We start from the raw sequence: 14,826 nt of genomic DNA, 5'->3' as shown, positions 1-14,826 counted from the left end.
CTTTGTATGGAAGTCTATGGGAACACTTTGGGGCGATTCTCAGTCTGACAGAAATCAACCAAAAAGGGGCGGTACTACACAGGACTCGATGCTGATTGGACTATATTTCCAGAGGCAGGACAAACAGTACAGAAGAGTGAAAGCTAGTGTAACACTGTGATCGAATGTGAAAAAAAAAAAAATCACTCCCTTTGGTGGTGCGTCGCCCGATCGCCCTAATGGAGAAACTGCCCCTGCACGAACTGTCCTGAGCGAATTCACAACTCTGGGTGCGTGACGCGTCAACGTGCTCTGGCACATTGATATATAGGTAGATATATACTTAGATTCTTACGTATTGCGACCCATAGAAACCGTCACTATTGAGGCATCTACTTATATCTATGTGCCAGAGCACGCACCGAGAGTTGTGAATGCGCTCAGGACAGTTACAAGTACATTGTGGTACATCAGAGGTAAAAAATGATATAAATACTGTTCAGTTTCTTGCACAGGCCGATCATTTTGTGTCTTAAGACCTCAATGTATCATCACCAGCCGCAGGGTGTAATTTGGTTTTGTCTGTCTATTATGGTTTTTTTTTTACTCTCGTGCCCATTGACTGGCATTATATGACTGACAGACTGCAACGGTTTGAGTTAAAATCTTCGTTTGTGTTCTACTGAAGAAACGAAGTCACCTACATCTTGGATGCCCTGGGGGTAAGCAGATAAACATCACATTTTCAATTTTGGGTGAACTATCCCTTTAAGCAGCATGAAAATCAAAACTGCCTGACGTTACTGAAAAACATGTGGAACCAGGAAGAGGTACAGGACTGATGGTGGTGACCTACTCCATCTAAAGGCTGCCTTTACACTGCAAGTCTTGATGCACAGATCCGATCTTTGACCATATCTGATTTTTTGGCCCTTCTGTTTACATTTACTTTAGACGTGGTATCTGTTATCTGTGTTTACATTAATAACCACCCAAAATGATTGACTGTCATAGCTTTACTCATGGTAGACCCTCTGGTTTTGAATAGCCATGCTATTAATTTTTGTTTATATTTTTCGCGTTTGGGGCCCATGATACTTGCCAGCATTAAAAAGTTAACGGTTATCATGGATGTTTTGCAGCACGAAATCAGACTGAACTAATACAGGCCGCAAAATAAAGATTAATTTAATTTGACATTTAATCTATGGCTCGTTAGATGTGGAGTTCTGAAGTGAAATAAAGTAGCATGGTAAGATTACATTTATTTGAATGAATTTGAATATGAATGATAACTAAAGAGACAGAAAGAGTGAGCGAGAGAGAGAGTGTGTGAGCGAAAGAACCCAGTAAAGCTTTTGGTTTCATCAAAAAATAAAAGGCAAAGTTTTCATCCCATTGCTGAGTAGAGAAGCTTATAAAATTAACCGGGTAGAGGTTGAAAAGCAGAAGCTGAATGTGTGTTCCATCTTATAGGAAAAAAATAGCTATGTAGACAAAGTTCCCACCTCAGTAAAGAGTGGCGAGTTGTAGAGTGAGCCCACAGAGGCATGTCTGCTTCATACTACTACATTAAAATCTTGTGGGCAAGCGTCAGAGGTGGGTAGTCCAGGGGCCAAAGAGTAAAAGTCCTGCCATACGTTTATTCCACCCATGAACTCAGCAGCTGATTTCACCAGAGGAGGAACCAAGTCATTCCTTTCAAGTCACAAGCAAGTCTTCGAGTCAAATCCCAAGTCCTCAAAGAGTTAAAGTTAATGAGATAATTAAGTGACTAATTAAATGATTATTAAATGATTAAGTTTACTACTGTTACACTTAAAGTATACCTTTATACACTAAAAAGTAAGCCAATTTAGTTCCAAGTAGTTTTGAAATAGTACTCTTACAAGTATACTAGTATATTGATACTTCATAAAGTACTTAAAATATACTTGAACTTTATTTAAGCATACTTACAAAAGGAACTTGAGAGTATAAATATTTTTTTGTAAGGGCAGTTGCCACTTCTCTAGTCTGCATGTCTGGCAAAGACAAAATGCCTTAGGCCATTAAAATTGTGTGGGAAACAAAGCTGGAATGTTAGCTAAAGTCAGTGGCATTGTGTACTAGATGTCAGTGGCACTGTTTTACGAGAAGTCCAAGAGGATGTGAAACCTCAAAGTCCTCAGTGTAAAGTACAAAGGTCAACCTTAGGTTGTCGTCAGAGAGTAGGGGATTTTCATAATAGTAAGTGCCATCCCAAAAAGATGAATCATTTTCACTATCTTGCAATGCTGAAGTCCCCTTTACTTGTTCCAGTACATTGGTTTTTCTCAGCAACTCCTGCCAACTAGAAAGAATTGCACATCCATACATGTGTGCTTTGATTTAATTAAATACCCAGCACAGGGCTCAACATTAAAGAGATAGTTCACCCAAAAATGAAAATTACCCCATGATTTACTCACCCTCAAGCCATCCTAGGTGTATATGACTTTCTTCTTTCAGACGAACAGTCATTTTAAAATTTATCCTGGCTCTTCCAAGCTTTATAATGGCAGTGAAGCTCAAAAAAGTGCATCTATTCATCATAAGACTGCTCCACACGGCTCCGAGGGGTTAGGCTTTCTGAAGCGAATCGATGCGTTTGTGTAAGAAAAATATGTATATTTTAAACTTTTTAAAGCAAAACATACAGCTTTCAGCAGACCGCGGTCTATGAAGAATGCATAATGCCTCTCGCAGTTCAAAACACTTACGTTACGTCCTACATCGTGTCGCGTATTCGGCCTATACTTGTACTCCAGCAATCCATGTTTTGTTGTTATACACTAGGGGGAGCTAATCTTCTGAAAGACTACAGAATCTTCCAATCGACAACACAAGCAAAGAAGAAGGAAGAAGAAACAAAACAGAAGCATTGTTTGCAAACATAATAATCTAACACGATTATCAAAATTAAACAGCATATAAATCAAAATTATGTAACGTTATGGAATGAAATATTGACCCATAAAAAGGTAATGCCAGTCAAAATTTGGGTGTGTTGATGGACTTGATGTACGTTTTGATTATCATTCTGAATCCAATTCAGACATTGTCTTTTTTTCTCCGATTTTTGTTCAAAATGTTGTTTGTTTGTTTGTTTGTTTGTTTATGAAACTTTCATTCAAGTGTTGTTAAAAAAAGACTGTATGAAGCTAGACTAAAATGTTGTTGTTGTTTAAAAGCAGATGCTCTGTTCTTTCTTTTGATATACTGTATTTTATGTTCAGATATTCATACAACAGATTATTTTGGGGGCCATGAAAGTTTCATGAAAATGATCATAAATATTGGTGCTGGTTGGCAACTGTTCAAATTCTGGGGGGAAAGAGTTCAAGTACAGTTAAAGGTATAATTAATGTATAAACATTAATACTTAAATAGGAACAATAGTAGTAATACTTAAAGTATGATGTCAAGTTCACGTAAAGAAAACTTACAAGTATACCTGCAGTATAAAACTACTAAACTAGTAGCTTACTGAGAGTATACTTCAAAGTGTACTTTTATAAACTAAAACATGTGCTACAAGTATTTAACTAGTATAAACTATCAGTATATGTAAGTTCACTTCTAGTATAACTGCAGTACAAACTATAAACATATGTAAACTAGTTGTGTACTCAAAAATGTACTACTGTTACATGTAAAGTATACTTAAAAGTATACATTTATATACTAAAATGTGGGCCAATTTAGTCCCAAGCGGTATTGAAATAATACACTTACAAGTATACTGCTAGTACATAGATATTAGTATACGTACTACATGAAGTATACTAAAAAATATACTTGAACATTACTTAAGTATAGACTTAATGTCGAACCCTGCTCAGCAGGTTTCAAAAATGCATGTTTAGTTGTGGATCTGTAAAGAACATTACTCTGATACTCAATGAAAAAAAAAATTGTGTTGGATTTATATGATTTATTCATACATCGGTATCAATTATATGAATCAATAAAGTAACACAAACATAATTTTGTTCACATAACATCAATATCCATTTCACTTATTTTGAAGTGACCACATCTCAGAGTGATTTTGTAGTTACTTTACAAGATTTGTTCTTTTTTTTTTTTTTTTTGGTCACATTATTAGTTAGTTACTACTAGCTACTAGCCAGCTAACTAGTCAACCTGATAATGAGCAATATAATATATTAGCATGTAAAAGGGCCAGATTTACTAAATGGCAAATTTGTATTAGAGTGCAATTCCATAAAAGCACCGATGGGAATGGAAATTTCTGTGGGTGATTTACTGACAAAGCGCACACACAGAGACCAATGCAATCTATCAAGAGCAGTGCAAACTAGTGCCTGCTTTAAGACATGTTTTTTGGGGGCATTAAATAATGGCACACATACTGGTAAACTAACTAGCACAAATCTTAGTAAATTACATTGTGTGACTCATTTAAATATTCTCCTCCTATAAATTTAGCATCTGAAAAGGAATATCCTACAAATTTACATTTAATCATTTAGCAGACGCTTTTGTCCAAAGTGACTTACAAATGAGACACACACCCGGAGCAGCTCCAGCGGCTGGGGAGCAATGGGGTTTGGTGCCTTGCTCAAGGGCACCTCATTCGTGGTATTGAAGATGGATGAGATCACTGTTCATTCACAATCCCCTCCTTCAATTCCTGCTGGTGCAAGAATCGAACCGGTGACCTTCGGGTTACAAGCCCGATTAACCATTAGGCCACGACTGCCTACAAATGCATATGCAATAATGTCAGCCAGAAAAATAACTCTGTCCATGCTTTTTCAGCACTAATTTTAGTAAATAATTCTTATTAAATCCTGACAGTAGTTTTTTTAACACCAGAAGAGGGTTTGCACTGCTGTTAGTTTATGTTTAATTTTTTTAAAGCCATGTTAGCATCATGGCTATTAATGTGGCAAACACAAGATCATCATCAATACATTCAGGTGATAAATCATGAAAGATGCACTGCTGTTAATAAATCTGTCCCTTGAAGCAGCAAAATTATAAATGTCTTTCCATCGTTTTGCCCGTAGCACTTATATTGAGACCATGTGCATGCAATGAATGCAAATTCTTGTTTGTTTATAATATGTTATAATGAATTGCAATAAGTTATGTAATTTTTAAAGAAAATGCTGAACTGAAAAAATTATCTGAGACAACACTGAAATTCATTAATACAGTGAGAGAAACTACCCAGATATTTCAGGACATGTTGAATTAGTTTTCTGGAAAAGCAATGTCTTCTGGAAAACGATAGCCTATAGTGAAAGAGAAAATAAACCGTTCCCAAACACAAAAGATGAACCTGATCATTTCTCAACAGTATAACATTATAGAGATGTGAAAGTATGTTGTTCCTTCTATACTCAAATTGTGCTCAGGGGGATAAAAAAAATGGTGCATATAAATAGAACAGTACTTCAGTCAGAGAGAATCACTCTTCAGATGCTCTTCACTGACTCCAGGTTGGTAAGATCATACTTAAATTTGTGTCTCCAACTGATTACATTCCTGATTATACACACAGGTGATTATATATTTTGGTTGTTTAGTTTAGAAATGATACAACACTTTGTTAAAACTGGAGAAAAAATGTCCATGATGTTAATTAGTTCAAAATTCACATTTTAATTCAAAAAGTTCTTTTTTTTTTCAGGGCTTGACATTAAGCCTTGTCATGTGCTTGTCCTTCGGACAAGTAAATCGGTCATTCACTTGTCCGAGTAAAAAAAGTTACTTGTCCGAGATTTTTGGCGGTGTAAATATAATTAATTCTGAAGCAATATTTTCATCAGTGTTCTATCATATTTTACTTAAATCGCCATATTTTTAAATTTACGCAAAGTCGTTATTTACCTGACCTTAACATTTAACCTTATTAAATGTCATCCTTCAAGTCAAATTCTTGCATTTGATCAAAAAATGTAATTATAATAAAACACTAAATGGATAAACCACTAAATGGTTACAATAAAACCATTTAATACTTTGAGAAGTTTTTATATATATATTGTTAATATAAAAATAAGAAATGTTATGGAAAATGCACTTATACGTTTAAAAATGAAAATAATTAGCCAATTATACATATTTCAAATTATTCATTCAAAACGCTGAATCATTCAGTTGCATTGAGATTGAGAATACGCAATAGTTATGCTGTGATCTTCTGAACAATTTTAGTTGGTGAAATAGGACAAAAACAGTCAATATTGTCAAGAATGTAAGTGACATTTACTTACTGTAATATTACTGTATTTACTGTAATTACTTACTGTAATATTTTAACTGCTTGTTTACTGAACTATACAATAAATGTAATATTTGCAATCGATATAATTAATCAGAACAGCTGATTTGTGTTAACAGTTGTTTTATTTTGCTTAACTATATCATTTGTTTTAAATAAACGTTTTAAGCAGCTTCTGTGCTATGTGTGCATTTACACATTTGTTTTGATTTCTCCATGTGAGTCTCTCAAAGAGACAGTGCGAGCGTGACCTTGTTAGTAGAAATACATTATCATTTGCCGCAAATACCATTATCAATCGCTGTTTACACCGAATTCTTGCGTTTAATGCTTCTCTGGTTATTTTTGTCACAGACGTTTTAATCAGACTAACTACTTGTCCTGTTGGAAAAGTAAAATTCTCATTCACTTGGATTTTTATATAATCCACTTCTTGTCCCGGTCAAGCATTAAAGGAGTAGTTCACTTCCAGAACAAAAATTTACAGATAATGTAGGCCTACTCACCCCCTTGTCATCCAAGATGTTCATGTCTTTCTTTCTTCAGTCGTAAAGAAATTATGTTTTTTGAGGAAAACATTTCAAGATTTCTCTCCATATAATGGACTTCTATGGTGCCCCTGAGTTTAAAGATGATTTTGAAGTTGGAGGAGAAAATGAGATGGGAGTTTTTAGACCTACCCTAACTATCATGAACTGGAAAAAACAGAGTTTGCGCAGAGCTAGACAAGACGGGCATTTGAGGTTAAAAAGCATATAAATTGTATGCCAATCATTTTTTTATATATTTTTTTTTATAAAATAACTGATCGTTTCGCTAGATAAGACCCTTCTTCCTCAGCTGGGATCGTTTATAAACCTTTGAAGCTGCATTTAAATTGCAATTTGGAAGTTCAAACATGGGGGCACTATAGAAGTCCATTATATGGAGAGAAATCCTGAACTCTTTTGCTCAAAAAACATAATTTCTTTACGACTGAAGAAAGAAAGACATGAACATCTTAGATGACAAGGGGGTGAGTACATTATCTGTAAATTTTTGTTCTGGAAGTGAACAACAACTTTAATGTCGAGCCCTGTTTTCCAAAACAACAAACAAGTTGAAAAGAATAATGATTAACAAATTTAAAATTTTACAGTGTGTGTGTGGTGTGCTAGTACTAACAGCAGTTTTAATTCAGTGGGTGAAATAAAATTATTTATATTTTATAACTTTTATGTTTTTATCATCCTGATAGGGTTTGAAAGACTACACACCACAGACCGGTGACCTTAAGCAGCAGTGTTTCAGATCACAGTATTGAATTCATCCTTCAGTACAGCGTGAGTCATAAGTAATTATTTATGTATGTATGTATTTATTTATTTATTTAAAATTTTTCGGCCATGAATTGCTTGGGCATATTTTATTATTATTATTATTATTTAATGTTGGGATGATGCATTAATTAAATTAAACTGAAAACCTTTCATTTTCTACATTCATGTGATTTCCTGCTCAAGCTATTTAATCATTAGCATTTTGAAATATTGTTTTTGTTCACATTACTTTTGTATAAGAAATTAGTTTACACTGGCAAAAGTCAATTACATGATTTTTAAAACATATTATGAAATAACTGTCTATTAAATTTACAACAACACGATTGCTGAAATATGATTGGATAAAAGCTCTAATATAAGCATACACTACTGGAAGCAGCGCAACCAAGAGAAAAGCTATGAAATGAAGAGAATAGACTATTGGAAATAATTTAATACACATTCATGGAAAAAAATAGAGGCCTATTAAAACTAAGTCAGTGATTCTGATAGTGTTTAGGTCCGCAGAGAAGGATTTGCTGGCCCTGACGGCCCACAACTGCTATTTTCATGTTCATGGAGTAAATATGTTTACATGGCCTTTTAAAAATGCTGGGTGCCGGGGTTTTGTGTGAGTTTGGCCAATCAATGTACATGTAAGGATCCACCCGCTAGCCCAAACAATGAAATCCAGTGGCCTGGTTGAAGGTTTAATGTGCATTCGGTCTTTTACTTGCACTTCTGAATTTATCAGGATTTAGTTTCAATTTTAGTCTAGCTCCGTGTTCAATCTGACTCTGATTTCAAGTGATCATTAAATTTACACTGTACTTCTAATTAAAAACTGATCACAAATATTGATTATATATTAGTTTAGATATTTGATTATTCTAGACATCCCATACTTTCAATTATTCGTTCACTGGGGACCTAATGTCGCACAGAGTCTCATGCCCCGGGTTTTGCGTAGATCTCACGATCACAAACTCGCCAGTCTGATGTTAGTCAGAGGATGTAGGTAGACCCCCACAGATTACATCTGTGTATGGGGGATGAGAAGCTTCCTGTAGGAGCTGTTCTTGCACACCCAAATGGTCACACCTGGTGTAGAGCAATGTTTATCAGATTTTGAAAGGAGACCGCCCGCAACAGAAGGGCAAAGTTAACTTTAAGTTTTCAGTATTTCTCATAATACAAGTGACTACTGTGAAATTGAGACCAATTTACCAATCGAACAGAGACCTTTAAAATGTTCCTAGTTCCTGCGGTATGAACACGCCAGAAAGCAGGTCCTTCTGCCAGTGGTTCCAGGAACAATGAAAAGGTTGCTCTGGTGCAAAAGCCCCTGCTGTGAATAGGTGGTAAAGATCCGTACGAGCTGGCTCCTTTGTCGTGTACTGATGACCCAACAGAGGTGGGTAGAGTACCCAAAAACTGTACTCAAGTAAAAGTAAAAGTACTTGAAGAAATATTTACTCAAGTAAAAGTAAAAGTAATAGTCTGAATAGTTACTTGAGTAAGAGTAAAAAAGTATCGGATAAAAAAACTACTCAAGTAGTCAGTTACTAGTTACTTTGGATCATATACTGATTATACTATATTTTTATTTAGATATATAAACCAGCATCCCAGCCTCAAAACATACCTAACCAGCATATGCTGTTTTTTGTTTTGTTTTTTCAACAACGATAAATCAATATATTTGAATGATCATATGACTCTGAAAACTGAAGTAACAGCTGATACAAATTCTGATTTGCATCACTGAGTTAAATTAAATTATATTTTAAAGTTTAATTATGTATTATAAATGTATATAACCTCGGAGAAGAGTGAAAACTCCTCACATGACCGCTACAGAACATCTGAACATAACGAAACAAATGCACATTGACGGATCTTCTTCCGTCTGTTCTGCAAAATGTAAACAAATGTAGCCTTTATTTCTGCAAGCGTAAATATTGTGAAAATATCAATATTAATTGTGTCTGGGCAAGGCATTCCTCCTGGAACTAACGCGGGTTTGGCGGGTGTTTATTTCATACTCTGTGACAGCTTATTTAATGAATAAATTATACAATGTATTTAATGTGTAAGGTACATGTACAACAAACTGGTAATGTCATGGTATCGTATTGTAATCGAATCTATACCTGTGGAACCGACAGCACACGCGGTGTTCATCTAATAAAGATCTTCGTAGCTAGCAAACCAGCCTTTGCAGATTCGCTTTCAACTGACTGTAGATCCAAAGCCATGTCTTCAACGCTCTTGATGTTACAACTCTGAGTGAGAACCGCTTCAGACGACTCAGCGCGTGCGGCAGGGAACTGAACGAATCATTCAAACTGATTCGCGAACCGATTCACTGGTTTGCCAACTGGTTTGATCAAGCCTTGAACAGAATTGACTCAAAAGAATGAATCATTCGCGAACGGGCATCGCTCATTGCCCAGAAAAAAAGTAGACGGCGCGCTTGGAATAAATCGAAGGATTTTTAACTTGTATTGCATTAAGATAAAATAACGAGAGGAGCGTCGCCCACAGTAACGAAGTAAAAGTACCGTTTTTTCACTAAAAATGTACTCGAGTAAGAGTAAAAGTACCCATTTTTAAATATACTCTAAAAGTATTAGTTGCCCAAAAAATTTACTCAAGTAAATGTAACGAAGTAAATGTAACTCGTTACTACCCACCTCTGTGACCCAACGATTCTTGTCAAGTCCGACCAATTAGTACAGCCCAAAACATGACAATAATTGACCCTTTTCAGCAGCAATAATCAGCCAAAGTTCCTCTCGGTTCAGTGGCATTGTTTACATTCAGTGCCGCCAATATGGCTGACTTCTGGATTGATGACACGTGAAAATATTCTATTTTTATTAACTGACAAAAATAATCGAGCATGAAAACTTTATTAACCTTTGTATAATTTCGCCATTTTTAACTGAAAATGGGCCTATATTTTTGTAATGTATAATGTAATATTTTGTACCTGTCAATGTGAGGGGACAGGAAACATTAACAAAGCTGCTTACATCATAAGATAATAATGAATGTGCACTTTTTTGTTGCACATACATGGTTCAGAGAAATCAATATTTTCTCATTTTTGGGATGCCCCCGAACTATTATAAATTTGGGACCTCTGTAATTATCCTACACCAGGGGTTCTCAAATCTGGCCTGTGAGATCCACTTTCCTGCAGAATTCATGTCCAACCCTAATCAAACACACCTGAACAAGCTTCATTTCTTAATAGAAAGCTACAGGCAGGTGAGTTTGATCAAGGTTGGCGCTAAACTCTGCAGGAAAGTGGATCTCGCGGGCCAGAGTTGAGAACCCCTGCCCTACACCCTGATTGACAAACAACTTGTAAAGTTGCTTTGAAACAAGGTGTTTTATATTAAAAAAAAAAAAAAAAAAGCTATACAAGTCTGTCTGTATGTCTTACAGTGAAATTTTTTTATTTTTTTTTATTTTTTTTATTTATTACAGTTGTTTACACAGTCCAAAATAATAGCTGAATTTATAAAAATGTTACCTGTTGTAAAGTTTACATACCATTGAATACTAATACTGTCAACTGGAAGACTTGGACACAACTGTAACAAAAACTGCAAACATTCACTGATGCTCCAGAAGGAAAAACAATGTTTTACTTACACATCATCATCCTGTTCAAAGTTTTCACCCTCCAACTCCTAATTGTATTTCCTTCTGGAGCATCAGTGAACATTTTAACCTTTTGTAATAGTTGTGTATGAGTACCTTAACCCAATGTGAAAAGAGGAATCTCAAAATCATACAATCACTGCTGGAAAGTCAAACAACTTATTCAGAACAGTACTACATACTGTATGAAATAGCATGCATTTTTTTTTCAATTCCTCTTATTTTATAAAAAATTATCCACATTTTTGCAGATTCTGCATGTATATAAACCTTTGAGCACAACTGTACATTACCACATACTTTTATCACAGAACTGTATATTGTAAGTTATGCATTAATGTTAGAATAATCTTTGAAAATGTTTAATGTCCAATACAGGCAGAGTGAATCAACCAGACGAGATGTCCCAGCAGTAAGTATTTCTTGTTCAAAACTTTGACTTTATCTTTATTACTTTTTTAATCAACTGATTATTATTATTATGAGTACATAATTTACAAGGCTTCACGGTTAACATTAGTTAACTACATTAGTTCAAATGACCTATTAACTTTATTAAAACTAAAATGATGAACTAAGTGATAAATAATTGCAGTTTTATTTAACACAGTCCATGGATGAATTGTAATTCACTTTTAGACACAAACAGGGAAAGTTTATATGGACAGACACTTCTAATTTTAACCGAGGGAGCAAGAGTACTACACTGATATTAGCAAATTAACATATTCAGCAGCTCCATGGACCACAATACAACATGACTGTGGCATCTCAGCAAATCTTGCTTAATTTACCCCAGTCTTACATAATTGTGAGGTAAATTAATTTGACATATTACTTGTAGACACTTTAAATTGACTGTTAATACATAGATTACTGTATTCTTATTTTTGTTTGTGCATTTTATATATTTAAGCATCCCAAACATGCAATGGTGCATAAAAACTGTCAACTGAACTGGTGCGGTTCTGCCAGTAGAGGACACTCGTATAACGTAACATCCAAGATGGAGGGAAGTTAGCAGGGGAAGGACATAAAAAGCTGAAGTGGAGCGCAGCCAATGAATTAACTAAATTCATCAATGGAGCCCTTAATATGAAGTTTTAGCTTAGTGTTGTTAGTTTGCTATACTGCAAAAGTGCAGCATGCTAATCATAAATTGCATAATGGTTAATAGAATTTTTTTCCAAATATCCATTGTTGTCTACTTCTCACAAAACGTTTTGATATTTCAGGAAATTTGAAGACCTCAGTAATGAACTGCTACAAAGCATTGAGAAACTCAACTCAGAATACAACAGAAATCATAAAATTCTCACAGATCAAATAAAGAAACTGGATGACATCACCAAAGAACTTGAATCCATGCACAAGAACACTACGAAGGGCAGTTTGTTCGGAGCATCAATAGGAGCACTAGGAGGAATTACATTGCTGGGTATAGCTTTGGCCCCATTTACATTTGGTGCTTCTATAGCTGTTACTGGTGCCGCTGGTGTTACTGCTATGGGTGTTGGAGTAACTGGAGGAGTAATAGGTGCAGCGTGTAACATCACTAACATGTACAAGCAGAAAAACATGCGTCAGACTATTGAGAATATCATCAATGATTTCAAGAACACAGCCGACCCAATGATTGAGCATCTGAATACAATTTCTGAAACCATAGAAAATCTTCAGAAAGTGGAGAACATGTATTCTCTTCAAAATAAGGCAATACTGACAAGTGTTAAAGCTGTGAAAACCACTTCAAGCATTTTTAAACTTTTATCTGTGCTTCGAACTACTAAAATTGGGAAAGTGTTCGCAAGAGCTGCCAAAACACTTCAAGTGGTTGGCAGACTCTCTGCGTCAATCTCAGCTCTATTTTTTGTCCTTGATGTTTACACCATTTTTTGTAATTCAGCAGAGCTCTCTGAAATGAATTCAGAAAAAAAGAGAAAAGCAGAAGAAATCAAATCAGAAACTTTTCAATTTATTTGTCGAATGAAAGAAACAGCTGCTAATTTTCAGGAGACTCTGGATGAAATTAAATGCGCTAGAGACGCTATTAACAGAGCATTACAAATCAGTCAAGAAAATCATTTTAGAAATGACTGAACTGCTCTGTTTAGTTTTGTAAATTTATCGGCACACTTTAAACTGGAATCTTGAAAACTGAAGAGTTAGTGATACATGCAAACTCTCACATTACAGTTTTTCATTTGCAGAAAATGGTATGGAAAATAAGGTAAAGCACATATGTTTTGTCAATCATTTTGTAATATGTGATAATTAAATAATGTAGTTTTTTCCTTTTTCATGTTTTTCTGGTTCTGTATGACCTCGGATGAACTCTATTTACAAGCAGTCTTTGTAAATGAACCACTTGCACTGAAGATCTTTTTATTTCTTCTGAAATTCTATGGGCATCCGTTTTATTTGCTCTTTTTGTTGTGTATATTACTGTTTTGTAATGTAAAGACCAAAATAGCTATTGCAAAATAAATGGACATCTGATCTCACCAACATAGTCACCAAATTGTGTGATCTTTTATAGGAAGGTATTTGTTAAAATTAACTGAAAATAGACTGAAGCTAAAATAAACCAATTTTGTTTAATAATAACAATAATAATGTTTATTTTATATAGCACCTTCCAAGAAACTCAAGGACGCTTTACAATCATGAATCCATAAACATAACAACAAAAATAAGGATAGGCATACATACACATCGGGTGCAAAGAACACAAACACAACCAGAATAGAAGAAGGAAAATTAGAAAACATATACATTACGATCAGAGTACTAATACATTTGCATACGTAAACATTGAGTGTAGAGAACACAAAACAACCAGATCAGAAGACAGGAAAACTAGAAAAACAAAGTAAACAGATACGTTTTCAAATGAGCTTTGAATTCATGTAATGATAAAAGGTTCTGAATATGCTGGGGAAGAGAATTCCAGGGGTGGGGTCAGCAGTACAGAAGGCCCCACAAGCAAATTATGTTAGTTTGTACCGAGGGACTAGTAATAGGCCAGATACAGAGCAACGGGTGTACGGGTGTAGGTGTGAATGAGATCCGATATATACTGAGGGGTGAAACCATGAGCTGCGTTTCCATTACCTTTCAAAAGAGAATTCAAATTTTTTGCATTTACAGGTCACATAGTGTATGAAATAATTTACTGTAGTCTGCACACGTCTGCAGTGCAGTTTGGCTCTAATATGGCCACTGAAGCTGACTGTGGCCACTCTAGTCAATACTTGTGTTTATACCAGCCATGCCACGCACGTTTCTGAAGTGGCTCTCCACGCTGCTTGTGTAAAGATACACGCATATACACCTCCTTTGAAGAAATATAGGCAAAATCCGTCAAAATCCCACTAAAATCCGTTGCCATGACTTATCGCGAGAGGCAAAAGGTTACGTTTTACGTAACATTGGTTAATGGAAACAGCGTAATTTTGGAATGCTATTTTATCGACATTTAGAAAATATCGCCAAAGTTTTGCACAAATCTGGGTAACACTTTATTTTGATGGTCCCTTTTGAACATTCTGTTGACACTTAAGTAATGTTGCAACTACATGTCAACAAACTCTC

The 14,826-nt window shown here is 35.1% G+C and overlaps 1 protein-coding gene across 2 annotated transcripts; it reads left to right on the top strand.

The window, feature by feature from the left end:
* Nucleotides 1–7,510: 7,510 nt before the first annotated feature.
* On the top strand, nt 7,511–13,759 carry LOC131525862 (uncharacterized). 2 transcript variants are annotated; one of them, XM_058753830.1, is made up of 3 exons: nt 7,511–7,601; nt 11,611–11,644; nt 12,468–13,759. In XM_058753830.1, the coding sequence occupies exons 2-3, from the start codon at nt 11,634–11,636 to the stop codon at nt 13,330–13,332; spliced, it is 876 nt and encodes a 291-aa protein (XP_058609813.1). In that variant the 5' UTR covers nt 7,511–7,601; nt 11,611–11,633; the 3' UTR covers nt 13,333–13,759. The 2 variants fall into 2 exon arrangements, with proteins under 2 accessions (XP_058609813.1, XP_058609812.1); XM_058753829.1 differs by lacking the exon at nt 7,511–7,601 and having other exon boundaries at nt 10,986–11,644.
* The last annotated feature ends 1,067 nt before the right edge of the window (nt 13,760–14,826 follow it).

This window comes from Onychostoma macrolepis, chromosome 19 (genome assembly GCF_012432095.1).
Source record: "Onychostoma macrolepis isolate SWU-2019 chromosome 19, ASM1243209v1, whole genome shotgun sequence".
NCBI classification, from domain to species: domain Eukaryota; kingdom Metazoa; phylum Chordata; class Actinopteri; order Cypriniformes; family Cyprinidae; genus Onychostoma; species Onychostoma macrolepis.
The sequence above is the reverse complement of the archived record's forward strand: the minus strand, read 5'-3'. Positions and strand labels throughout refer to the sequence as shown.